Source organism: Doryrhamphus excisus, linkage group LG12 (genome assembly GCF_037039965.1).
Source record: "Doryrhamphus excisus strain RoL-2023G ecotype Guam linkage group LG12, RoL_Dexc_Guam_v1.1, whole genome shotgun sequence".
Taxonomy (NCBI): Eukaryota; Metazoa; Chordata; class Actinopteri; order Syngnathiformes; family Syngnathidae; genus Doryrhamphus; species Doryrhamphus excisus.
Genome location: NC_136368.1, coordinates 1,454,533 through 1,481,766, shown reverse-complemented (window position 1 = coordinate 1,481,766; position 27,234 = coordinate 1,454,533). Strand labels below are relative to the sequence as shown.

General features: G+C 40.8%; 2 protein-coding genes across 3 annotated transcripts; both read left to right on the top strand.

Annotated features, from left to right (window-relative positions):
- The first annotated feature begins 11,277 nt into the window (after positions 1 to 11,277).
- LOC131135461 (MAGUK p55 subfamily member 4-like) lies at positions 11,278 to 19,448 on the top strand. Of its 2 annotated transcripts, none has more exons than XM_078795355.1 (21): positions 11,278 to 11,364; positions 11,656 to 11,760; positions 11,865 to 11,986; positions 12,080 to 12,157; positions 12,604 to 12,687; positions 12,764 to 12,895; positions 12,964 to 13,045; positions 13,114 to 13,199; positions 13,526 to 13,597; positions 13,679 to 13,875; positions 15,225 to 15,283; positions 15,400 to 15,420; positions 15,540 to 15,569; positions 15,991 to 16,015; positions 16,179 to 16,243; positions 17,376 to 17,543; positions 17,635 to 17,715; positions 17,797 to 17,890; positions 18,011 to 18,119; positions 18,893 to 19,027; positions 19,140 to 19,448. In XM_078795355.1, exons 2-21 carry the CDS (start codon positions 11,739 to 11,741, stop codon positions 19,326 to 19,328), a joined length of 1,851 nt encoding a protein of 616 aa, XP_078651481.1. In that variant the 5' UTR covers positions 11,278 to 11,364; positions 11,656 to 11,738; the 3' UTR covers positions 19,329 to 19,448. The 2 variants fall into 2 exon arrangements, with proteins under 2 accessions (XP_078651481.1, XP_078651480.1); XM_078795354.1 differs by having other exon boundaries at positions 15,222 to 15,283.
- Positions 19,449 to 19,477: 29 nt separating this feature from the next.
- Positions 19,478 to 27,229, top strand: LOC131135464 (transmembrane protein 237A). Its single transcript, XM_078795361.1, has 11 exons — positions 19,478 to 20,888; positions 22,675 to 22,754; positions 22,852 to 22,974; positions 23,126 to 23,231; positions 23,298 to 23,452; positions 24,476 to 24,596; positions 24,671 to 24,862; positions 25,034 to 25,107; positions 26,363 to 26,450; positions 26,523 to 26,644; positions 26,720 to 27,229. Exons 2-11 carry the CDS (start codon positions 22,685 to 22,687, stop codon positions 26,785 to 26,787), a joined length of 1,119 nt encoding a protein of 372 aa, XP_078651487.1. The 5' UTR covers positions 19,478 to 20,888; positions 22,675 to 22,684; the 3' UTR covers positions 26,788 to 27,229.
- Positions 27,230 to 27,234: the final 5 nt, after the last annotated feature.

Below are 27,234 nucleotides of genomic sequence, written 5' to 3'. Positions count from 1 at the left end.
ACCTTCATCTTTATTTGATGGGAGGGAGCAAAGCATGCTGGGACGGTTTTATTATTCAAATAAAAAATGTCAGCTAAATAGACGGAATGAATAAGTCACCATGGAGGGGGGGGGGACACTTGATCCAGACTGACTGTGTGGTCCAGAGTCAGTAGCATCCTCCTGGATACTCATGGGGGGGGGGGGGGGGTGGCATCATCTGATACGATGACCAGGAAGGCTCCCAGTGACGAGAACGAGAGAAACGTTGAATTTCCAAGTAGTTTGTAAAATAAATGACCCACAAAAAATGCGACTTATACTCCAGTGCAACTTATGTATGTTTTTTCCTACCTAATTGTGTGACTAATTTTTTTAGTTGACTTTTTTTTTAACCCAAAAAATATTTATATTTATATAATACGGCAAAAGCAGGCCCCCTAAAATGTTCTTAAGCCCTCCTAAATAATTTGATATTTTGTATTGATTTTTATTGATTTTTTAAATAGATTTTTTAATTGATTTTTATTATTTTGTATTTTTTTTACAAAAAAATCTCAAACTAAATTCATATAATAGGGCAAAAGCAGGCCCCCTAAAATATTTGTAAGCCCTCCTAAATAATTTTATATTTTTGTAGATTTTTCTATTTTTTAATAGATTTTTTTATATATATTTTTTTTATTTTTACAAAAAAAATCTCTAACAAATTTTATGTAATAGGGCAAAAGCAGCCCCCCTAAAATGTTCGTAAGCCCTCCTAAATAATTTGATATTTTGTATTGATTTTTATTTATTTATTTTATTTATTTATTTTTTTTATCTCTGACAAATTTCATATAATAGGGCAAAAACAGTCTAATACTAGCCTACTACTACTAGTAGTACTAGTAATAATCAGAAGAAGAATAATGATGATAGTAATAATAATAGACTAATAATTTTCAGTGTAGATTGTGTACTTGTGTACATTTAATGGTGGCCTAAAACTATTGAGTATTTCTACTAAATCTGTCCAAAAGTGGGAAAGTTATATCCGCTTCTTCTTCCTTATTTGGTTTTGGGGATTTTTTGGAATATCTGCTACATTCATTCATATCCTGTGCATCTCCAGGGGGCTAAGCCCCCACGTTCAAAACCATTATTCCATATGATGAGTCCATAACATGTCTCCAAAAGTGATGAGCTGGCTGACACATTAGCAGGTTCCCCTGTCTGTCTTCTTGTGGATGCGGCGTCTCACACTGGCAGCCATGCGGCGTCAGACACGCTCACACACAAAAAGTGCAAAGAAGATTTTTTTCACACCTCCAATCATCACCTCTCAAGATTGGATGAAAGTGACACCTTCGTCTTCCACTTCACTCGCCGTCTCTTCACTTCCTCCTTTACTCACTTTACCCCAAAGCTTCTCCTCCCGGAATGTGGACCCAATCAGCTGCGACGTATCCGGATCTGAGTTTCTCCGGGTATTCCGGTTTCCTCCAACATTCCAAAAACATGCTAGGTTAATTAGCCACTCCAAATTGTCCATAGGTATGAATGTGAGTGTGAATGGTTGTTTGTCTATATGTGCCCTGTGATTGGCTGGCCACCAGTCCAGGTTGTACCCTGCCTCTCTCCCACAGACAGCTGGGATAGGCTCCAGCAACCCTTGTGAGGATAAGCGGTAGAAAATGAATGAATGAATGAGTTCTCCTCCTATTTTGTGTGGAAGTGGTAACTTTTTGGCTTCTTATTTTGTCCTCGGCCATCTCTGTGTGGAGTTTGCATGTTCTCCCCGTGCATGTGTGGGTTCTCTCCGGGTACTCCGGTTTCCTCCCACATTCCACAAACATGCTAGGTTAATTAGCCACTCCAAATTGTCCATAGGTATGAATGTGAGTGTGAATGGTTGTTTGTCTATATGTGCCCTGTGATTGGCTGGCCACCAGTCCAGGGTGGACCCCGCCTCTCGCCCAAAGACAGCTGGGATAGGCTCCAGCAACCCCAGCAACCCTCATGAGGATAAGCGGTAGAAAATGAATGAATGAATGACTTCTCCTCCTATTTTGTGTGGAAGTGGTAACTTTTTGTCTTCTTATTTTGTCTTCGGCCATCTCTGTGTGGAGTTTGCATGAAAGTCCGCCATGAATCCAGGAAGTCTTAATATCAGCGACATAAATACAAAGCGTTGAAACTTTGATCCCATTTTTCCATTCAGTCAACAAAATGCTAAGCTACCCGTGTTGCTAACAAGCTATCGGGGTGTAACTTCTTCCAAACTGTGTGCCGCTTGCTCCCCAAATTTGCGCTAACCAAACTCTTTGTTTACGCCTCCTCAAAGTCTACCTCTTTGTCCGCCGGCAGGCTAATTGGACGTCTCTCTCTCTCTTTCTCGTTAGCGGCCTCAAAAGCTTCCGCCGCTAATGAGCTGGAACTTTTTGATTTGGCTAACAGGGGAAGTTTGTCTGCAGCGCTGGTGTCAAATTAGGAAGGTTGGGATGATTGGGGAGGCGGTCTCGTGTCTGGTTTGTTGTGTTGGCTGTCGTTTGTTGCCACGGAAACGTCCCCAGAGGAGACGCGCGATGCCGGTTGCCCTTTAACAGACGTGCTGCAGGCCTGCACAACTGTCTCCAAGTTCAATTACGCTTTGTTTTCCCAAGCGACACAGTTGTTGGGTTGCGTCGTCGGCCTCATTTGCATAACGACGGTCCGATTTCAGGATGTGAACGACACAGAAAAATTAGCATTAGCTTCATATTTCCCCCTCAAGTGGACTGCGTGTTATTGTTGGAGTACAATCCGAGTCTCTTCAGGTGCATGGAGTGTAATATCGTGGGAGGCGGGGCTGAAGTAGAGGGGGGTGGGGGTTGCCGCTCTTGGGTGTCGTCCAGGTTTCTCGTGAGGATTACTGACGGCCTCTGATGGCCGCTTTAAAGCAAGCACGCGTGAACGTTTCTGTTGCTGAAGGCTACGAATGATGGAGGCCGGCAGCCTTCACGGCGACGCTGCTGAGTCCCGCCGCGTTAATGGATGATTCCATGCTGTCATTGCGTGTGCGTGTGTACGTCTTTCTAATGGCCGTTTGGACATATTGACCGCTGATAAACACACACTCTTTGTTCAAGTCATCATTAAGGCGGCCGTCAATAACGCTCAATGCCACCAGCTCATTACTGTGTGTGTTTGTGTGTGTTTGTGTGTGTGTGTGTGTGTGTTGTAAATAACATCAAAATTCACATCAGACATTGTAGCATAGCATGAAAAGTCAGTATAGTTCTTTGTTTATGTTTATTGGTGCTTTGCTTTGGTTCACAATTGGTTTGATTTTGTTTTTTTGGTTCAATTCAGGCTCCTAACTATTCGCATAATGAAGTGGGCGGGCTTATCTAAAAAAAAAAAAAAAAGTGAAATTACCTCCATTGAAGAAACAATACACTGTAAAAAAAAACGGTAAACAACTGGCAACAGGGTTGCCATTATGTTACTGTAAAATTAGCATCTTTTTACTGTCAATGAAATGTACTGTTCATGAAAAATACCAGTATGAACCGGTTTTAAAATTACGTTCACAGTATTTTACAATTAAATGACTATTTAGTTTGTATTATTTATTCATTTTAATAAACTTTTTTTTATTAAATAAAAAATGTAATTAAGACATAAACAGTCAAATGATTACATAAAAAGGTACTTTTGGTAAGAAAACATGTTAATAGACCCTCACTGGGGTCGATTAACCTAGCATGTTTTTGGAATGTGGGAGGAAACCGGAGTACCCGGAGAAAACCCACGCATGCAAACTCCACGCAGAGATGGCCGAGGGTGGAATTGAACCCGGGTCTCCTAGCTGTGATGTCTGCTGACCACTCTACCGCCATGCAGCCCAAAAATACAAAATAATAGTTTAAAAAAAAAAGTTAAATTATATTATGAAAGCAGGAAGTGAACAAATTACACTAACAATTACTGATTGTAAAAGTACCAGATGGAGGGGTAGGATTTAATAAGCTTTGCTTCTTCCTACTCCTTTTGGACATGTGGAACTGGGAACTGATTATGGGATGCATATTGAAATGAAATAAAACCATTACTATTACCAAGAGTCTTGAACCAGTCATGATGTGCTATATATATCACTATATTGACGGTTACTATGGTAACCATTATGTCATCGGATGCTCATATCACCTTGTACTTCGGTATGTGACAAAAAAATCTAATAAAAAAACAAAATTTTAAATTATATTAGAAAGCAGGAAGTGAACAAATGTAACAGTTAACGCTGCATGTGTGGCTGCATTGTTCCCTCTAACAGTAAAATTCCCGTCAAATGGATATTAATATTAGCATATGCAGGTTATTTACAGCCAAAAATCGGATAGTGAAAATATCGGCAAGATGAATGGTTGTCACGTGGAGTCCTAAAAAGTCCCCTTCATTCAGCGCCGAGCGTGCTCCTCATCACCAGGGGCTCCGTCAGGCAGTTACATCATCTAAAAGCCTCCCCGACTCCTCCTCCGCCTCCTTCTCCTCCTCCTCGCCTGCACGGCCACTTTTCTGCTCCATGAATTCCAGCAGCCTGGAAGCTTCCTCCATCACTCCTCCATCTCCTGCATGGCCCACTTCTCCCTCCATGGCCCGGCTCCGCCTCCCCGCGTCGCCCCGGGTCCTATTCAGCACCAGCCTGACAGTCTGATTTAGTTTGGATAGCTACATCACCCCCCCACCCACCCCGACCCCCCCACACTCCACTCTGGCTTCTTCCCTGGAAGAAGGAACATAAATCTCTGTTGGAGACACCTTCTCCGCTGACCCACTTCCTCTTCCTCAAGTGTGTCACTAGGTCCTCCATCCAGTCCTCTTCTTCTTCTTCTTCATCGTCACGACTCAACTTTTCATCAGCTTGCAATGGAACGGTCGTTTGTCGATACGTGCCCTGTGATTGGCTGCCCACCAGTCCAGTGTCTACCCCGCCTCTGGGATAGGCTCCAGCACCCCCGCTGCGGCATCGAAAATGTACGGCCCGCCACAGAGCCAAGAGAAAAGGACGTCTCTGCTATTGTCTCCGGTTGAATGTAGACGCCAGTGTACTTTATGAGCGTCCCGCGGCCATCTTTGAAGGTTACTTCCTGCAGGAGGAAGTCAGAAGTTCTGCTTGGTGAGGACATAAAACACATTGAAGGTCTTTGAGAGTTTGATGTTGTAACTTTTGAAGTTGAACACTTTGCTCTTTGTCTTCTCTACGCATCCTTTTTCCTTCCTCTCTCTCCTTTTTTGGTACACTTTCTTCCTGCTCGCCGTTCCTCGCCCCCCTCCCTTCTCAGCGGGGTTATTGATGGGCTCCGCAGCCGACGAGAACCAGAAACCAGGTGATCAGGTGTGTGTGTGTGTGTGTGTGTGTACTCGGCCTGTACTCTTTGACCTCACGGCGGCTAAACCGTTAGCATGTACAGGTGAGAAGGGGGTCCGGGGGTCCTCACAGCCACTGTGATGGACCATCGGTGTCTCCTGGCAGAGGACCGCTGCCTCCAGACCCTGCAGGCCTCTCGGAATAAATTGATTTTCTTTTTCTATTCCAGGACGCCACTGGTGTCCATTTCCTGCTCCTGGCCTCTCTCTCTTTCTCGCTCGCCCGCTCTCTCTCTCTCTCCCCCCTCTCTCTATCTTCTCCTACTAGAAGATTCTATGAGCAGAACCGTTGTTCTACAACTCCGATATCCTCACATCTGGAAACGTTTCATGGAAATAGAAATAATCTGTTCCAGAGTCAACAAACCGCACAGGAAATGTTAGATTTTAACATCCACACCAGTCATACAGGTGTAAAAAGAAGTCAAGCACTGTATATAATCTGTTCCAGTGTCAAAATGTGTCCACCAAAGCAGTAGCAGGGGAACAGACGACGCTTTACGTCACATTGTACATTTTTAGCAGCTACAAAACTGGATCAAATATTACCAGTCTGTTCCAGTGTCAAACTGTGGCCAGCATAAACGCTTTATGTCTTTTATTTATTTATTTTTTCTTTACTGAAGTCATTTTTATTATTTATTTATTCAAGTCATTAATATATTTTTCTAACTTTTACTTGAGTCATTTTTATTTGCACACTTTTGTGCATGTTTTTCATATGTATATATATTTAGTCATTCCTTTATTTATTTCATTTATATATTATTAATAGAAATATATTTTTCAATTTTTCCATTTTTATGTCCGTTTTATTCATTTTTTATTTTTTGACATTTTTATTGAAGTCACTTTAATTTTATTTTATTATTTACACTTCTATTGATGTCAGTTTCATTTATATTTATTATTTCTACTCTTATTTTGTCATTTTATTTGTATGATTTTTTACATTTTTATTGTCATTTTTTGTATTTATTTTTTGATTATTATTTACACTTCTATTGACGTTATTTTAATACATTTTGATGATTTTTGACACTTATTTGTCATTTTATCTTGAATATTTTTTACATTTTTATTTAAGTTGTCATTTATTTTATTTTTTAAATATTTTTACGGTCCCGTTTCAACATTCCTAAGTGTCATACAAGTGTAAAAAGAAGCAAAGCGCTCTATAATGATCAAACGTAAAAACAAAAGTCATCTGTTCCAGGGTCAAACTGTGGCCCTTATGAAAAATCCAAGCAATGTTTGAAGTCACACAGGTGTAAAAAGAAGTCAAGCAGTGTTGGTGGTGTAAAATGCTAACTTTGCTAGCAGGCGTATGGCGACCACACACGCTTGACGCGACTTCCTTTTACAGCGTGGGCGTTTGGGACCGGTCCTCCAGGCTGGAAGGAAAGCTTCACAGAGCAAACTAGAGGCTCTTGACATTGTCGCCATGGCGATAAGTGCATCGCTTGACATCTGCAGCACAATCCTTAAATGTCTGCGTGTGATAAAGATCAACACTTGTAGCAGAGTAACTTTATACTCTCATATATATGAATATGAATATGAATATGAATAAGACAAGTAAGAAGAAGACAAAGAGCGCCGCGGCACCACGCCGTGCGTTTAAGCGAAAGTCTATTAAAGAGACAGCCCCAGCACATCAAATGCTAGCTTATTGATTATGGGGTTTGTCTCGGCAAACACACGACAATGTGGCAGATGGGTCGGCGCCCTGACAACACGACACACCCTGGTATGTACACGCATGGAAGTACACCATTAGCACACCACATACGTGTCCCAACATGAGCGTGCATGTAAGTGAGCCATTAGCATGCTCGTCATGATGACACACGCTGACTCTTGTTACCAGGCAGGATACTGAAGATTCCATTATCATTGATCATGTGTGTGTGTCTGTGTGTGTGAGGCTGTAAAAGGATTAAACATAGCGGCGCCAAGAAGTGTGTGTGTGTGTGTGTTTGTGTGTGTGTGTGTCGGAGCGCACGTCAGTCAGCCTGTGTGACTCCCAATGGAGGTCAATGGTAAGATGATTGTGTGTTTGAAAGGCTGGCAGTGAATGGCAGTGAATGGCAGCGAATGGCAGTGAATGGCAGCGAATGGCAGTGTAGCCGTTGTCCAAAATGGAAGTCAAGTGACTAAGTAGCGACCATGTGCCTTCTAATGGAGGGGTTCTCAGCCACCATCCATTTTTCCACTTTACATTTTTATGCCCGTTTTATTTATTTGGACATTTTTATTGAAGTCACTTTAATTTTTATTTTAATATTATTTACACTTTTATTGATGTCAGTTTCATTTATATTTATTATTTTTACACTAGTTTGTCATTTTATTTGTATGATTTTTTACATTTTCATTGTCATTGTTTGGTATTTATTTTTTTTATTCTATTTGATGTTATTTTAATAAATTTTACACTTATTTGTCATTTTATTTTGATTTTTTTACATTTTTATTGAAGTTGTCTTTTCTTTTATTTATTTTTTTTTATTTATTTTCTTTACTGAAGCCATTTTTATTTGTACACTTTTGTATACGTTTTCCATATTTATATATATTTAGTCATTCCTTTATTCATTTAATTTATATATTATTAATTGAAATTTTTTTTTAATTTGTAAATTTTTATGTCCGTTTTATTCATTTTTTATTTTTGGACATTTTTATTGAAGCCACTTTAATTTTTATTTTATTATTTACACTTTTATTGATGTCAGTTTCATTTATATTTATTATTTTTACACTTATTTGTCATTTTATTTGTATGATTTTTTACATTTTTATTGTCATTTTTTGTATTTATTTTTTGATTATTATTTACACTGTATTTTAATAAATTTTGATTATTTTTACACTTATTTGTCATTTTATGTTGATTATTTTTTACATTTTTATTTATGTCTTTTTATTTTTTTTACTGAAGTCATTTTCATTATTTATTCAATTCATTAATAACTTTTACTTTTTTTAATTTCTACACTTGTTTATAAGTTTTTCATATTTATATATATTTAGTCATTCCTTTATTTATTTAATTCTTATATTATATATTATTAATTGAAATATTTTTTCCTACTTTTATTTAAGTCAAACTAAGCAAATGTATATGTTTTTGTCATTTTTTGCAACATTAATCCACATAATGACACGTCCAGAGTTACGACATCTTCCTCACGTGTGCATTTTTGACATTTTTATGTCATTTTGATTAAACTTGGAGGCGCAAAGGAGGCGAAAGCTAAAAAAGAATATTCATTTAGGGTGCAAGACTTGTTGAAAGGCTCCCATCTGGAGCCACAGTGCCCCCTGTTGGTTCAGAGCGGAACACTCCAGTTGGACACTTGATTAGATACACCTTTACAATGCAAAACAACGACAGCACGTCATTGTGCTTAAACACTCACTGAGTCCAAATGTTTGGGTTTAGTGCCACTGCTAACATCAAATATATCATCAAATATATGCTATATTTACTGTTTGCTCATATTTCTCTATTTCAGGCTCCATTTTGTTGCATTGCGGTGATAATGAAAGTAGTCCCATTCAGTCTGTTTTGTAATAAAATGATTTTTATTTTACTGGTGCCGTTCACTTGGCCGGCTTTAGCGCATCAGGTTATTAAGTTCAATGACCCCCTTGCCTGTATGCACATTTTATTATATAGCGCATGTGTACATCCGCCTTTATTGTCGGCACTCCCTCTTATTTCCCCGGTGATCTTACCGTGCAGCCATAAAAACACATAAATAAATAAAACGTTTTTGGAGTTCGTCCTCGAGCTCCGGTTGGATGCTGGGAAGCTGACTCAGAATCTTCCGGGATCTTGGGATCCGCACTCTTTTGGGTTGCATGAGAAGTTATTATAATTATACAGTACCCTACAAACATGATGAAATTACACTTGGATGAATGAACCAATCAGGAGCTGTCGCCGCACTCACAACAAGCTTGTCAACCCACCGGAAATAGCAAGAGGTCATAATATAGTATACCAGTACAGCAACATAACAGTCTGACTTGTGGTATAATCCTTACTACAACGCTAAATTCATCACACAGCAACTTAACATTCAAAAAGTACACCTGGCAAATACACAAACGTGGCCTAATATGATAATCAATTAAAAAAAAAGGCATTACATCTGAACAACGCATTCAGTGGGATGCTGCAATGACGTCAGCTTCCCTCTGGGCTTTGAGCTATGAGTCCTCTGGCTTTCTCTGGTGGACAGAGGCAGCATTGCAACGCTTCCTATGCTCCTCCAATGAAATGACTTTTTATGGAAAACTCACTGTTTTTTTTATATTGAACTCATATTGGTACATGTTTATATATTTCTGAGGTGTAACATTTGAGGGTTAAGTTACTGCGTGATGAGTTCATGTAATATGTCATTTTATGGCTTATATATACCAGTACGGTTTATACAGTGTATGAATCTGTTTATTTCTCTAAAAGTATATTCCCGGTCGGCCTATACGCATACCACAACACAAATTTTAAGAAGGTAATATTGCCCTCTGGTGGCGGATACCTCTATGTGCATGCTGTGTTGGTGTGTGTGTGAGAGAGAGAAAGGGAAACGCCATCTCATCTAAACTGAGTGTCATTCCGCATATTAAAAAGCATTTATTCTGACTCCGGCCACACGGGGGTGCTGATGTAGGCTTTTCTAATGACTCGCCCTGTTTTTTGGTCTTTCTCAAAATAATATTTCATCTTTTACTGCAAAAGTGAGCAGCATGGTTTTAGTCCTGGTCTAGACTAGAAGACCGGGCCCTACACCGGTTTTTAAATCACTGCCTTGGCTTCCTTTGTGTTTCAGGTCCCTCTCTAACACCGTCACAAGCACTGACCTACATTTTCAACTTCCATTTGAGTATCTTAATTGGCTGCACTGCTTCCGGTACACAGTTGTGCAGGACAAGCCAATCATCCAATCAGTATGCTCTACTTTCCCTCCATTTTTACCTATTTATTCTCTCTAATTTAGGACTTTATTGTCGTAATATTGTGACTTAATTCTTTTAATCTTGCTCATGAATTTGCAACTTTTTTTCTCATAAAATTACAACTTTATTCTTGTAAACGTACCATTTTTTTCCCTGTAAATTTACATCATTTTTCTCATAATCTGACTTTTTGTCTTAAATTTTCTACATAATATAACAAATTTTATTATTTTAATTTGGAATTTTATCTGAGAATTTTAAACATTTTATCTCAGAATTTTCACAATTTCATTTTCTCATAATTCTGACTTTTTAGCTCATCTTTATGAGTTTTACTCCCATAATTTTGATGTTTTATCATAATTGTGACTTTTTACGTTTTTTTTAGCTCATAATTTCAACATTCTAACCTCATAAATTCGACTTTTTATCTCATGATTATGACTTTTTATGTCATTTTATCTTGTAGTTTTGATTCCAATCATAACTATGACTTTCTTGTGTCATAATTTTGACTTTTTATCTCGTAATTATGACTTTTTATGTCAATTTATCTTGTAGTTATCTATGACTTTCTTATGTCATAATTTTGACTTTTGACCCTATAAGTTCACCCTTTTATGTCATACTTTACTTTTTTTTAATCTCATAATTAAGATTTTATCTCATCATTTGTACTTTTCATTTACATAATAATGACTTATCGTTGGGATATTTTCCCAGTGGCGGAAACAGCCTTTCATAGATTTTACAGCTCGCTTTGAAAAGTGTAAGAAATCTTTTTAAGACGTTACTTGGTGAGCTGGTGGCTGACACCTCTATTTCTACCGTGTGTGTGTGTGTGTGTGTGTGTGCGTGTGTGTGTGTCTAAAACCAGCCCGGCTAAGAAGCTTTGTGGAGCTACTTAAGGTCAAAAAGATGCTGGTAAAAGAAGGAGGAATGAAGGATGAGGAGGTGAAAGGATGTTCGGATGGTAGAGTCACTCTCACTTTAAACAGGACGCAAAACAAAACACGGGTGAGTCCAAACTTTGAAAAGAAAATGTCTGTCATGGCTGCTCAGAGCTAGCATCTTGCTTATTTCGACAACAACAACAACAACTCCGGACAATCTGGTGCGTTTCATTGAACGTTTGAACCGAGCAATGTACAAACGTTAACAACTGAATTTAACCCAGGTGTGAACAATCTGGTTCTGATCCGAATCAGCACAGTCGGGTCTTGGTGGAGGTTTTAACAATCAGGACCCGGACTAAGCTAAGAGGCTAAAGCTCACATTTAGAACTGTGTTTTGTCTCCGACTACTCAGTGGTGCCCCCTTCGGGTAGAAAAGTGTCTCTGCGGCTGTTGCGTGTTGAACGTGTGAGCTGATTGTGTAACTGGGCAACCATCATGACACACACCGTGGAGGATGGTAGGCAACACACAGTCCTAGTTTAGCTAGGTGTTGAAGCTAAGACTGTAGTGTTACAAAGACACACAATGGTTGTCATAAGCTGTTTATGTGTGTGTGTGAAGGCGTGAGCGAGGCGCTAGCCAGTGTGGCGGAAGACGTTAGCGACGCCGTCAGCAGGAACGTCAGTGGCGCTGACCTTCTTCATGAACTCCTGAGCGCTCCTTGGCTACACGCCCTGCTGCAGGTACCATCTCCAACCAGTAGGGGGAGACACACTTTATGGCACCACTCAATTGGTATTACTAGTATGACGTCACTTTATCTTTGCTACTTCCAGACTTATGAGCGCCTGTTGGAGTTCCGGAAACTCTCGCCACACCCCTTTCTGCCTCACGCCTCTGGACTCGCGTACGAGGTTAACGTCTACTCGTTGTTTTGTTTCGTTTTTGTTCATTGTGGACTTTCTTTCAAATTGTACCGAAACAGATTGGGACATCTGTGAAAAGTAGCATTGGCGGCATCTGGTGGAAGAAAGAAGTAACAGCAATCTATGTAAAACACTGGCCGCCATTACAAATACATAAAGTGTATAAAGTGTACATAAAATGCTCTCATTACAAGACAACGTTGTTCAATTGCTTGGTGGTTGTTTTATTTTACACAAAATAACCAAAATAACCAGTCCTCTTTGGGCTTATTTAACTATCTCTGTAGAAAATAAATGGTGTTGCTACTTCATAATGATTTTAACAATGCAATTGAATAATGAGCTCGCTTTGTGCTGCAACAGTGCCACCTGCTGTTTGTTTTAGCGTACTGCAGTTTCCACCATTCCAATGTTACAGCATAACCTTTCTGTAGGTCCAGGGTGTTCTGCATATGCTCCATTCTACGTCTGCTGAGGCCTCAGAACTTCATGGTCTCCTCTGCTGTCCACACATGAAGGTCCGTCCCCTCGGTGGTCCTCCTGGCGGGTCCTAACATCTCCCCTCCTGACGACAGTCTCGGCTCTCCTTTCCAGGCCCTCCTGTCTTGTCATGACGCCGTCGCTCAGGCCGACTTTGAGCCCAGCCTCCCTCCTCTGCCTGAAGGTCTGCCTGAGGATGAGGAGGCCATGAGGATCGTTTGTCTGGTGAAGAACAAGCAACCTCTGGTCGGTGCTGTTTTTCACTTTTAGGACTTGTTGATGTTTGCCGCCATGCTAATGTGTGTGTGTGTCAGGGTGCCACCATCAGGAAGGATGAGGGGACAGGAGAGATCTTCATCGCCAGGGTTATTCGTGGAGGACTGGCGGACCGCAGTGGTGTGTGTGTGGAACACATCTCCACACACACGGCTGAGATGTAAATATGTCGTGTGTGTGTGTGTCAGGGCTCCTCCATCCCGGAGATCTTCTGCTTGAAGTCAACGGGAAACCTCTGAGTGGGTTGCAACCAGAAGAAGTCATCCACATACTGGTAGGTGCCTTCTAGTGGTTCTCGTGTTCCTCATGGTTCTCATGGGCCTCCACGTCCTCACGCATGTTCCTTTATTCCCCTCATGTGTCTGATGACGTTCATCTTCTTCATGTTTCCTCATGTTCCTCATACTTGTGTCCCCACGCTCGTGTTCCTCATACTTCTGTCCCCATGCTCCTCATGTTCCTCATGCTTCTGTCCCCATGCTCCTCATGTTCCTCATACTTGTGTCCCCATGCCCCTCATGTTCCTCATACTTCTGTCCCCATGCTCCTCATGTTCCTCATACTTGTGTCCCCATGCTCCTCGTGTTCCTCCTGCTGCAGATGAAGTCTCAGGGCACCGTCCTATGCAAGGTGGTTCCAAACGCGTCCCAGCTGAGCAGCGGCACCAGGCCTGTGAGCAGCCTTCACCAGACGTGCCGAGAAACATCTCGCTTCTGCTGCCTGTTGCCGACTCTCTTCCTCTTCCTGTGTGAGGTCTTCATGAGGGCCATGGTGGACTACTGCCCCCTGCAGGACTCCTCCATTCCCTGCCCCGACGCAGGGGTGGCCTTCAGTAAGGGGGACCTGCTGGAGGTGGTGGACCAGTCAGATGGGCGGTGGTGGCAGGCCAGGAGGCTGCCGAGCTCCGCCTCATGCGCCGGTTTGATTCCCTCCGCCGCCATGTTGAAGAGGTAATTGAATGGACTCTTATTGTGGAATGGACTCTTACTGTGGAATGGACTCTTATTTTGGAATGGACTCTAACTGTGGAATAGAGTCTTATTGTGGAATGGACTCTTATTGTGGAATGGACTCTTACTGTGGAATGGACTCTTATTTTGGAATGGACTCTTACTGTGGAATGGACTCTTATTTTGGAATGGACTCTAACTGTGGAATAGAGTCTTATTGTGGAATGGACTCTTATTGTGGAATGGACTCTTACTGTGGAATGGAGTTTTATTTTGGAATGGACTCTTACTGTGGAATGGACTCTTATTTTGGAATGGACTCTTACTGTGGAATGGACTCTTATTTTGGAATGGACTCTTACTGTGGAATGGACTTTTATTTTGGAATGGACTCTTACTGTGGAATGGACTCTTACTGTGGAATGGACTCTAACTGTGGAATAGAGTCTTATTGTGGAATGGACTCTTATTGTGGAATGGACTCTTACTGTGGAATGGAGTTTTATTTTGGAATGGACTCTTACTGTGGAATGGACTCTTATTTTGGAATGGACTCTTACTGTGGAATGGACTCTTATTTTGGAATGGACTCTTACTGTGGAATGGACTTTTATTTTGGAATGGACTCTTACTGTGGAATGGACTCTTACTGTGGAATGGACTCTTACTGTGGAATGGACTCTTATTGTGGAATGGACTCTTACTGTGGAATGGACTCTTATGGAGTCTTATTGTGGAATGGACTCTTACTGTGGAATGGACTCCTATTGTGGAATGGACTCTTATTGTGGAATGGACTCTTATTGTGGAATGGACTATTACTGTGGAATGGACTCTTATTGTGGAAATGGACTCTTATTGTGGAATGGACTCTTATTGTGGAATGGACTCTTATTGTGGAATTGACTCTTATTGTGGAGTGGACTCTTATTTTGGAATGGACTCTTACTGTGGAATGGACTCTTATTGTGGAAATTGACTCTTATTGTGCAATGGACTCTTATTGTGGAATGGACTCTTATTGTGGAATGGACTCTTACTGTGGAATGGACTCTTATTGTGAAATGGACTCTTATTGTGGAATGGACTCTTATTGTGGAATCGACTCTTACTGTGGAATCGACTCTTATTGTGGAATCGACTCTTACTGTGGAATCGACTCTTACTGTGGAATGGACTCTTATTGTGGAATCGACTCTTACTGTGGAATCGACTCTTACTGTGGAATGGACTCTTATTGTGGAATGGACTCTTATTGTGGAATGGACTCTAACTGTGGAATTGACTCTTATTGTGAAATGGACTCTTATTGTGAAATGTATGTGCTATTGTCTCCATGGTGTCAGCAGCAAACAGAAGGAACAGTGGATGAGTGGATCCCTCCGAGCCCATACGTGTTCCAGACAAGGTGTGGCCCCCGTTATTACCCCCCCCCCCCCCCCAATATATTCCCACTAAGTACTCCACTTCATGAACTTCCTTTTCCTGGTTCTCATGCCGTGCGTGATGATGATGATGATGAAGAAGTCGTGACAGCTGATAACGGTGAGTACTATTTCCTGTTGGAAGAAGTATTGTATCTCACGGTTCGATGCCACAGCGCCGCCTGTTGCCAACCTGTAAAGCATCTTTTATGGGATCCATAAGATTGTCTTGTCTTTCAGAGGATGAAGTCCAGGACAAATACGCCGCAGGTGACACCAACACATTCAGTACTTTCACACAAGACTGGAACCCGTTTAAGTCGGACCCGCTTCACTCGCCAAACCCGAGTCCTCCGTATTCTTGTTTTTGGAATGTGGGAGGAAACCGGAGTACCCGGAGAAAACCCACGCATGCACGGGGAGAACATGCAAACTCCACACAGAGATGGCCGAGGGTGGGATTGAACTCGGGTTTCCTAGCTGTGAGGCCTGCGCGCTAACCACTCGACCACCGTGCAGCCCGTATAATTTATTATAGTTGCAAAAAATGTTTTTTGTATAAAAAACTGTAGGGGGGCACAGCAGCGTGGATGCCAGTCGACATGAACGGGTTCCACTACATTGGTAGAACTTGGATAGAACTTGGACCTGTACTGAAAAACAATGTTTATGTTTGTTGTGCGTACGTCAGATCAGGAAGAAACACATTTTGGTAGGTAAGTCTTGTTTGTTGACACACCTGAACAACCCGACTATAGAACACAATAAGAACATTATGATAGCGTTATGATGCTAATGTTGGTGCTCCAATTAGCTTTCATGTACAAAGATGGTGTCATTATGTCGTTATGACAAAGACGGTGGTCTAACGTCATCTAGTGTGTTGTCAAATTTCCCTCCACCAGATGAGGCGGAATTGGATATTCCGGAAGGGATTTACCTGGGTAAGACTCTTCCCTTCTCCTTTTCCCGGACGTTTTTGCCACGCTGGTTTATTAGCTCCAGAACCGACTATCATAAGTGATTAAATTTTAAATTTTAAATTTTAAATTTTAAATTTTAAATTTTAAATTTTAAATTTTAAATTTTAAATTTTAAATTTTAAATTTTAAATTTTAAATTTTAAATTTTTTTTAATTTTTAATTTTTAATTTTTAATTTTTAATTTTTAATTTTTAATTTTTAATTTTTTATTTTTTATTTTTTATTTTTTATTTTTTATTTTTTATTTTTTATTTTATTTTTTTATTTTTTATTTTTTATTTTTTATTTTTTATTTTTTATTTTTTATTTTTTATTTTTTATTTTTTTTTTTTATTTTTTATTTTTTATTTTTTATTTTTTATTTTTTATTTTTTATTTTTTATTTTTTATTTTTTATTTTTTATTTTTTATTTATTTTTTATTTTTTTTTTTTTATTTTTTTTTTTTTTATTTTTAATTTTTAATTTTTAATTTTTAATTTTTAATTTTTAATTTTTAATTTTTAATTTTTAATTTTTAATTTTTAATTTTTAATTTTTAATTTTTAATTTTTAATTTTAAATTTTAAATTTTAAATTTTAAATTTTAAATTTTAAATTTTAAATTTTAAATTTTAAATTTTAAATTTTAAATTTTTTATTTTTTATTTTTTATTTTTTATTTTTTATTTTTTATTTTTTATTTTTTATTTTTTATTTTTTATTTTTTATTTTTTATTTTTTATTTTTTATTTTTTATTTTTTATTTTAATTTTTTTTTGTTTTATTTATTTATTTAAACATATATTTTTTATATTTATTATATATATATTTTTTTGTTAGAGCATAGAAAACCTGCTAAATATGTTTTTTAACATCATTAGAGCCCTCCGGACATGAAATAACAGCCCTATAGTCACCTTTATACTCACATTTAAGATATAATTTATTTCTTTACCTTTTCTGTGCATATCAGCACGAGAAAATGAGTTAATACGAGCAAGCTAACAACGGATGTCACGCTAAAGCCCCCACTCAACTTGTCAATCATTCCACTCGACTTGTCAATCATTCCACTCGACTTGTCAATCATTCCACACTTTCTGTTGCTCAGCTGGTTTCCGACGTAGCTTTTGTCTTTGGAGGAAGACGCACTCCAAGAAGAGACGTCAGTCCTGCGCTTCCTGCTCCATCAACATCGTGGCTTTGGCCACGCCCTACGAGGAAGTGGTGTTATACCGGCGCCCCCCGCAGGAGAACCAACGTCTTGTCGTCCTCGTGGGTGAGGAAATGTTCCCCCGAGATTCCTCAAGGTTCACATGACTGATGGTTGCACGGACAAAGGTCAAAGGTCAAAGGTTTCTAACCCACAGGTGCGTCAGGAGTGGGCGTCACCGAACTGAGGCGGAGACTCGTCAAATTAAACCCCTCCACCTTCCAGGGGCCGCTACCCCGTACGTGAACCCCCCCCCCGTCTAGGATGACTGACGATGATGTGATTGATTCACTGAGCGTGTGCTTTGATTGGCCGCCAGACACCAGCCGTCCAATCAGAGCGTGGGAGCAGACAGGAAGGGAGTACCACTTCGTCACCAAGGAACTCTTTGACCACATGGCGTGCAACCACAGGTCGCCGTCCTTCACGCCGTCTTTCACGCCGTCTTTCACGCCGTCTTTCACGCCGTTTACGCTCCATGGCATGTCACTCAACGTGTGTGTTTGTGTGTGTGTGTTTGTGTGTGTGTGCAGGTTTGTGGAGTACGGCGAATATAAGGGTCACATGTACGGGACCAGCGTGGACGCCATTGATGATGTCATCAAACGAGGACGTGTGTGCATCATTGATGTTGAACCGCATGTGAGTGTTTTTATGCTGGATCAGACTCGATGATGTTAAGCTCCTGACTGGAATCGTCTTGGTCTTGGTCTTGGTCTTGGTCTTGGTCTTGGTCTTGGTCTTGGTCTTGGTCTTGGTCTTGGGCACAGCCTGTCCTTGTTTTGGTCTGGACTTGGCCTGGACCAGGCCTAGTCTTGATCTCGACATGGACTTGACACTCTAATTATGACCTTGGCCATGATCTTCAGGATCATTTCCAAGTCCAAGTCCAAGTCTGGACTTGTCCCTTGTCATGGTCTTGCTCTTGGGTTCAACTTGGTCTAGACCTGTCCTGGTCTTGCTCTTGGATTCAACTTGGTCTAGACCTGTCCTGGTCTTGAGCTTGACTTAGGCATAGTCTTCATTTCCAAGTCCAAGTCCAAGTCTCGACTTGTCCTGGTCTTGCTGTCGGGTTTGACTTGGTCTAGACCTGTCCTGGCCTTGCTCTTGGGTTGGACTTGGTCTAGACCTGTCCTGGCCTTGCTCTTGGGTTGGACTTGGTCTAGAACTGTCCTGGTCTTGCTCTTGGGTTTGACTTGGTCTAGACCTGTCCTGGTCTTGCTCTTGGGTTGGACTTGGTCTAGACCTGTCCTGGTCTTGCTCTTGGGTTTAACTTGGTCTGGACCTGTTCTTGCCTTGAGCTTGACTTGGCATAGTCTTCACTTAGTACCTTGGTCTTGAGCTTCACTTGGCCTTGGTGTAGATTTGATTTTGGTCTTTGACTCAGCCCTGGTCTGGTTTCTGGTGTTCTCTAGAACATTCCGCCTCTGAGGAGCAGGAAGCTGAAGCCCTACGTGATCTTCGTGAAGCCGCCCAGCATGGACAGGCTGAGACAAACGAGGAGGAACGCTCGCATCATCTCCAGCTTCAAGACCAGCAGATTTTTCACTGTAAGACGTTCTTATCTTGGCTTTTCTGGACTGGCTGCCATGAGATGGTGTGTGTGTGCGTGTGTGTGTGCGTGTGTGTGTGTGTGTGTGTGTGTGTGTGTGCGCACCACAGAAGGAGGACTTTGTGGAGATGGAGGAGGTCTCCAGGCTGATGGAGGCCAAGTACAAACATTTATTCGACCACACGCTGGTCAACGACGAGCTGATGGACACGTGTCTGAAGCTGTGCTCCGTCATCCAGCAGGCCCAGGAGGAACCTCAGTGGATCCCCGTCAGCTGGACCCGAAGACCCGAAGACTAGCAGGCAAAACCATCACTTCCAGTACAATATCCTAAACCGTGACATGCAACCACTAAAAGTTGAGGAGTATCTTGTCCCCACCCCCGCCCCCCATGGGGCCCCCCATGGCCCCATGGGAGGCGGGGGGCGGCATATGTGGGCAAATTAATTAAAGATCAGCACTAATGAGCTTTTCTGTCTTCTTCTTCTCTTCACTGCCTCGCTCTCCCTCTTTGGTAAGCCGCCACTTAGCCTCCTTCAGCGCTAACAGGATTAGCCTTTGCATGGCCGCGGTTAGCCCCGTGTTGCTAACACAACTTCAAAACAACGAAAGAAGAACCTACACACATGGAACAAAAAACTCTTTTGTGACATTGTTCTATGCAGAAGGGCTAAAAGCTGACCGTGCTAAAGTGCAATTCACCAACTTCCCCACCAGGTGAAGGAAGTGCCACCGTCTTCATTACTGCAACCTCCATGTTCGGAGCAAACAAGATGGAAACATCTTCACTCCTGATCATCTTTGGGCTTTCCTTGCATTTCCTCGCATATTTCTCTGCAATTCTTTGGAGTTGGAAATTATATTTTACAGCCTGTAGATACTGCCATCCCTCGCCACTTCATATCTATTCATAGATTTGGCTCTTGCTTGGTTGAACGCCGCATAATAGTGAAAAAAATGAATATTCAAGCTAATTGTATGCATTTTTTACACAAGGCGAGTGGTTAGTGCACAGACCTCGCAGCTAGGAGACTTGAGTTCGATTCCACCTTTGGCCATCATGTTCTCATGCGTGGGTTTTCTCCAGGTACTCCGGTTTCCTCCCACATTCCAAAAATATGCTAGGTTAGTTAGCGACTCCAAATTGTCCATAGGTATGAATGTGAGTGTGAATGGTTGTTTGTCTATATGTGCCCTGTGATTGGCTGGCCACCAGTCCAGAGTGTACCCCGCCTCTTGCCAGCTGGGGTAGGTTCAAGTGGTAAAAAAAGTGGTAGAAAATGAATGAATGAACGCATACAATTACATTCAATTACATTCAATTACATTCCCCATCAAAAACTCAACAACTCAGAACCCCTGATGTTACTTCCTGTCAGCACAGGAACTCATTTATAGCAACACACACACAAATATGAGTCTTATTAATGTCTTATACGTCTTATTTTTTATATTATCTACTATATTGGGTGTGTAAAAGTTACTGTAGGGGTGTTATGTCATGTCAAGAAGGCTCTAATAATGTTAAAAACCATTTTAGAACTTCTACTCTTCAAAGGTGAAGGCGCCAAAAGTGATTTGAAAGCCAAGCAAAGGTCGGCGAAGAAGACACAGCAGCTTCCTGCGGCCAGGCTGAAGGATTACATTAGCATCCGTGGCTACTTAGCCGCAGCTCGTGACATCATCACAAATCCACTTGTCTGCACACGAGCCCGCCTGGCGTCCTCCTCCACTGTCCCCCTGACCTCGTTGCAGACTTCAGACCAGACCTGTCGGAGGAAGAAGGCTGGGTTTTTCTTTGAACGTAGAGCTCAGACGAGCAGAGGACCGTCGCTTGTTTCTACTCGGAGGTCGCACTGGTGAGTACGGCTTTGCAGCCAACCTTCCATGCTGGATTCTCCCCCTTGCTTCAATTGCGTAGATTCCCACGACTATGCTGCGTTGCAAGATCCCCTGGAGAAGATTTGATCTTACAAAATGACTTTTTCCAACTATTTCAACCTTCTTGCAAATGTCCTTCTCATAATTCGTAATAATATTATTCCCATCAAATTTGGACTCTTTTAAAGCAACTTAGTATAACCTCATTTTCCAAAAATTCCAGCACTACCGTAAAACGGGGTTGTAAGGGACAGAGGGGTAATAAGGAAGCTGCTTTGTCTTGTTTTTTTTCATATTCTGGAACAAATCGTTAAAAAAAAATCCTGAAAATTGTCCCTTATTACCCCATTTTGAGGTATAATGAATACCTCAAAATGGGGTAATAAGGGACTTTGTTCTTTGTTTTTCAGAATATTCCAACTTAAAAGAAACTATTCTTTAATATTTCAACTTTAAGATACTAAAATTATTAAATTATTATTACTAAAGTGCAATAAACCATGCAATAAACTATGCAATAACCCGTGCAGTAGGCCATGCAATAACCCGTACAATAAACCATGCAATAACCTGTGCAATAACCCATGCAATAAACCATGCAATAAACAGTGCAATAAACCCTGCAATAACCCATGCAATAAATCATGCAATAACCCGTGCAATAAACCATCCAATAACCCATGCAATAGACCGTGCAATAAACCATGCAATAAACCATGCAATGACCACGTGCAATAAACCATGCAATGACCCGTGCAATAAACCATGCAATAAACCATGCAATGACCCCGTGCAATAAACCATGCAATAACCTGTGCAGTAGGCCATGCAATAACCCGTACAATAAACCATGCAATAACCTGTGCACTAAACCATGCAATAACCCATGCAATAAACCATGCAATAAACCATGCAATAGACCATGCAATAACCTGTGCAATAAATCATGCAATAACCCGTGCAATAACCCATGCAATAAACCATGCAATAACCCGTGCAATAAATCATGCAATAAACCATGCAATAACCCATGCAATAAACCATGCAATAACCCGTGCAATAAATCATGCAATAAACCATGCAATAACCCATGCAATAAACCATGCAATAACCCGTGCAATAAATCATGCAATAAACCATGCAATAAACCATGCAATAACCCGTGCAATAAACCATGCAATAGACCATGCAATAACCTGTGCAATAAATCATGCAATAACCCGTGCAATAAACCATGCAATAGACCATGCAATAGACCATGCAATAACCTGTGCAATAAATCATGCAATAACCCGTGCAATAACCCATGCAATAAACCATGCAATAAACCATGCAATAGACCATGCAATAACCTGTGCAATAAATCATGCAATAACCCGTGCAATAACCGTCCAATACAGTAAACCCGTGACTTGGTCAACATGTATGTAGTGTATCAAACTTCTGATTTGACTTCTGATCTGCTCTTGTACTTTTGTTGCTGTGAACCTGAACTGTCCTCTTATCTTATTATCTTATCTTGAGTTAGCAGTCAACAGCTAACTCTCTCACGCTGACAGTGCCTGACGGGCAGGTGTACCTAATGAAGCGACTGGTGGGTGTTAACTTGTGGGCTTTCCTCCACGGGCTGTGACCCAATGATGGAGTCAAAGCCCAGCAGAAAAGCAGCAGCTGCTCTTCAAGCTAATCCAATCTTCTCCGACGTGACCGACCTCAATAAGCGCGAGCTGCGCACCTTCTGACGACTGTTTGGGTGCGCCGCAGAGACGCCGCCATGCCAACCGCCAAGGGCAAGAAGAAGAGGCCCAAGAAGGAGGTCAACGGCGGGGGGGAGAGTGTAGAAGGTGAGAGGAGCTAGGAGGGGCGGGACTTCCTCTTTGCCTTTACGATGTCACGCCCTGTCAACAGCGACACGTCGGCGTCGTGTTTCTGTCCCTGCAGTGGCCGTGGACGTGGACGTGGAGACGCAGGACGTGGCCCGCAAGAGCAGCGACGCGTTGACCCCTGACCTCCTGGATGCGGCACCACAGAAGAAGAAGAAAAAGAAGAAGGCCTCCACGATTGGTCAGCTTTTTCTCTGTCAAACTGTTAGTTGTCATATGAAAACAAGTATTGGGACGCCTCCATGAAGCAACAAGTGGACTTTTGTCCCAATACTTTTGTCCTTGTAGCGTCAGTTCCAAAGGTCTTCACTTCTTGGTCCTCTTGTCCTTAGATCAGGAAGGCGAGCATGCGGACACGCCCAACGGCAACACGACGGATGCCGTGGCGGACGAGGAGGAAGCGAGCGTCCCCGTGACCAGGAGGACCAAAAGGAAGAGGTGGTGACCACGTGTTCCTTGCTTTGTTTGGGACCGCCTAGTAGACGCCGCTATGCTGTCGTGCAGGAAGGTGAAGTCCACGGAGCATCACGGCAACGACCTCGGGGCGGAGGATGATGACATTGTCACGGACGCCCCCACGCCCATCCCCCAGCATTCCCTCTTCTCCGCCCCCCACGGACACAGCCAGCCTGTCGGCAGGGGCTTCGTGGAGAGGAACAGTAAGTTGAAACCCAAAATCATGGATCATTTTAGGGGGGCTGCTTTTGCCATATTTTATGAAATTTGTCAGAGATTTTTTTTGTAAACATAAAAAATCTATGAAAAAAAATCTATGAAAAAAAATCTATAAAAGTTATCAAATTATTTAAGAGGGCTTTTGAACATTTTAGGGGCCTGCTTTTGCCCTACGATATGAAATTTGTCAGAGATTTTTTTTGTAAAAATAAAAAATTAATGAAAAAAAATCTATGAAAAAAAATCTATGAAAATTAGCAAATTATTTAGTAGGGCTTTCGAACATTTTAGGGGGCCTGCTTTTGCCCTATGATATGAAATTTGTCAGATTTTTTTGTCAAAATAAAAAATCAATGAAAAAAAATCTTTAAAAAAATTATAAAAATTATAAAATTATTTAGGAGGGTTTTCGAACATTTTAGAGGGCCTGCTTTTGCCCTACTATATGAAATTTGTCCGAAATTTTTTTTGTAAAAAAAAAATCAATTTAAAAAAATCTATAAAAAACCAAATCTATAAAAATCATCAAATTATTTAGGAGGGCTTATGAACATTTTAGGGGGGCTGCTTTTGCCATATTATATGAAATTTGTCAGAGATTTTTTTTGTAAAATTTCTTTTTTGTAAAAATAAAAAAAATCAATTAAAAAATCTATAAAAAATAGAAAAATCTATAAAAGTTATCAAATTATTTAGGAGGGCTTTCGGACATTTTAGGGGGCCTGCTTTTGCCCTACTATATGAAATTTGTCAGAGATTTTTTTTGCAAAAAATAATCTACAAAAATTATCTAACTAATTAGGAGGGCTTACGAACATTTTAGGGGGTAGATTTCATATAGTAGAGCAAAAGCCCTACTATATAAAATTTGTCAGAGATTTCAATGAAAAAAAATCTATTAAAAAAATCTATAAAAATTATAAATTTTTTTAGGAGGGCTTACGAAGATTTTAGGGGGCCTGCTTTTGCCCTATTTGAAATAAAAAAAATTGTGTGTGTGTTTCCAGGGCGTTTCCAGGCAGAGCGAGTAGAACAGTTTCGACATCCTGACCACACAGACGACTACCTGGAGCCCAGACAGGTGTGGACCACCAGAGACGTCGCCATGAAGGTCCACAGCAGCTTCAGGTGTTGACCATAAGTTATGATCACGAACCATCACTCACCTGGGATCGAGCTGAAGATGCGTTGCCTCCCGTCAGGGTGCTGGGTCTCTTCTCCCACGGCTTCCTGGCTGGCTACGCGGTGTGGAACATCACGGTGGTGTACGTGCTGGCGGGCGAGCACATGTCCACGCTGGCCAACCTGCTGCAGCAGTACCACTCGCTGGCCTACACCTCGCAGTCTCTGCTCTACCTGCTCCTCGCCATCAGCACCGTGTCCGCTTTTGACAGGTGCGCTTCCTGTTTGCCGCGTCCGCTTACATAAAGATGATGTAATGTTTACATGTCGTGTATGGTAGGGCGGCAGGGCGCCGTCTGCTTCACCTTATGGCGCTCATCTTGTGGCTTCTGACCTCCACTTGGTGGGGAAATATGCAAATTCACTTTTGGTTTCTCGTGCAGAGTCAACCTGGCCAAGGCCTCCATGGCTCTGAGGGGCTTCATCACGTTGGATCCCGCAGCTCTGGCCTCCTTCTGTAAGTGAACGCACCACGGCACCAGCGGCACCAGCAATGTGGGTGTCTCTCTAGCAGGGGCGTCACTTGGTTCTGAGGACGGGGGGGGCTTAGCCCCCTGGAGATGCACAGGATGTGAATGAATGTAGTAGACATTCCAAAAAATCCCCAAAACCAAATAAGGAAGAAGAAGCGGGATATAACTTTCCCACTTTTGTACAGATTTAGTAGAGATACTCAATAGTTTTAGGCCACCGTTAAATGTACACAAGTACACAATCTACACTGAAAATTATTAGTCTATTATTACTACTATCATCATTATTCTTCTTATGATTATTACTAGTATTAGCCTGCTTATTAGCTTGCTTATTAGCCTGATTTTGCCCTATTATATGAAATTTGTCAGAGATTTTTTTTGTAAAAAAAAAAAGTAAATAAAAAAATTTAAAAAATCAGTTTTAAAAAATCAGTAAAAAAATATCAGATTATTTAGGAGGGCTTACAAACATTTTAGGGGGTCTGCTTTTGCCATATTATATGAAATTTTTGAGAGATTTTTTTGTAAAAAAAAATCAATAAAAAATAAAAAATCAATAAAAAAATATCAAAATATTTAGGAGGTCTTATGAACATTTTAGGGGGGCCTGCTTTTGCCATATTATATGAAATTTGTCAGATTTTTTTGTAAAAAAAATAAAATCAATAAAAAATTTAAAATAAATAAAAATAAAAAATCTATAAAAATATATCAAATTATTTAGGAGGGCTTGCTAACATTTTAGGGGGCCTGCTTTTGTCATATTATAGATTTTTTTGGAAAAAAATCAATAAAACTGATTTTTTTGTGTAAAAAAAATCTATAAAATCTATAAATATATCTATAAATATATAATTGTTAAAAATTCTATAAAAAATATCAAGGCATATTTTAGGGGGGCTGAAGCTTTTCCTTTTTTTTGCACTTTTTTTGTTGCTCAGTGTAGGGAAACTGTGTTTCAACCCTATGAATTCTACAGTAAAAGTACTGTAGTCATCCTGCTATGTATCCTACATAGTATTTGACATACTGCAGTAGTTCTATATAGTTTCACTTGTTAATAATTGCAACTTATTCTTGAGCAACACTTTTGTCTGCTTGTGTATTGGAATGTACGGAAACAAAGCCGTGGGGTGTCTATGGGGATACATCGTGGTCGTCTACAAACTGCACATTTCTCTTTCAGTTCCCGTATGTGGTTTTTGAGCACAAAGATGATCTTGTGTGTGTTGTCAGTGTATTTCATCGCACTGATCCTGTCCCTCAGTCAACAAATGACCAGCGATCGAATCAACCTGTATCCCTCGGCCAATGAGACGCTGTGGTGAGGACGTTTTATTCTGAAATGCTTTCTATCTCCAAACGCTCGATTTGAGTCGCATCTCATCTCTTGTAGGCCTCCTGGTTCCGAGGAGCAGATCTTGAGGCCGTGGATCGTGGTCAACCTGGTGGTGGCACTCTTGGTGGGCGTGGCCTGGGCTGTCATCTCCACGAGGCCAGACATCGACTACACGGAAGGTACGGTACAACAGGATAAACACTATTTGATGTAATGACACGCTAAGACGAAGGGGGCGCTGTTTCTCCTTGCAGAGTTCCTGATGTCCATGGAGGTCGAAGGTTATCCCCGAGGAGAGGACAACTTGGACATCTCTGCCTGAAACCTTATCCAAGTCCCATGAACCGTATTTATTGATCTTCTTTGTATATCTTTTGCACGCTTTTTCATTTTTATCCTGTGTTTTTTTTTCTTATTGTTGTAAAAATAGAAATAAACCTAGCATCTTGTCCACCAAATTATTGTTTTCATGCTGTTTCTGATTTTTTGGTTCTTGGGCACAGAATATTTGGCTTTATGAATTGAATATCATCTGAATGCTTCAGTCACAGCAGAAATATACATCAATATTTTATATGGACCCAATGTAAATATAATGTGTGATAAAATAAAAACTATATAAATACCTTCTAAATTAAACAGGCGGAGTAAATGGGAGTAAATAAACGTCTTATCATATGAATTTTGAAAAAGATGAATGAACGTTCACAAAGGGAGTTGCAGTGCGGTGCGTTTAAAGTCATCACGTAATACTTGTTACCCATATTCT

What these genes read in the sequence shown, in the direction of transcription:
- LOC131135461 (XM_078795354.1), top strand. Translation starts at nt 11,739, where the DNA reads ATGACACACACCGTGGAGGATG. An exon ending in AAGAAGTCATCCACATACTG is followed by an intron (nt 13,200 to 13,525) that starts GTAGGTGCCTTC and finishes CTCCTGCTGCAG; the next exon opens with ATGAAGTCTCAGGGCACCGT. An exon ending in TCATTGATGTTGAACCGCAT is followed by an intron (nt 18,120 to 18,892) that starts GTGAGTGTTTTT and finishes GGTGTTCTCTAG; the next exon opens with AACATTCCGCCTCTGAGGAG.
- LOC131135464 (XM_078795361.1), top strand. Translation starts at nt 22,685, where the DNA reads ATGCCAACCGCCAAGGGCAAGAAGAAGAGGCCCAAGAAGGAGGTCAAC. An exon ending in CGGGGGGGAGAGTGTAGAAG is followed by an intron (nt 22,755 to 22,851) that starts GTGAGAGGAGCT and finishes CTGTCCCTGCAG; the next exon opens with TGGCCGTGGACGTGGACGTG. An exon ending in AAGGTCCACAGCAGCTTCAG is followed by an intron (nt 24,597 to 24,670) that starts GTGTTGACCATA and finishes GCCTCCCGTCAG; the next exon opens with GGTGCTGGGTCTCTTCTCCC.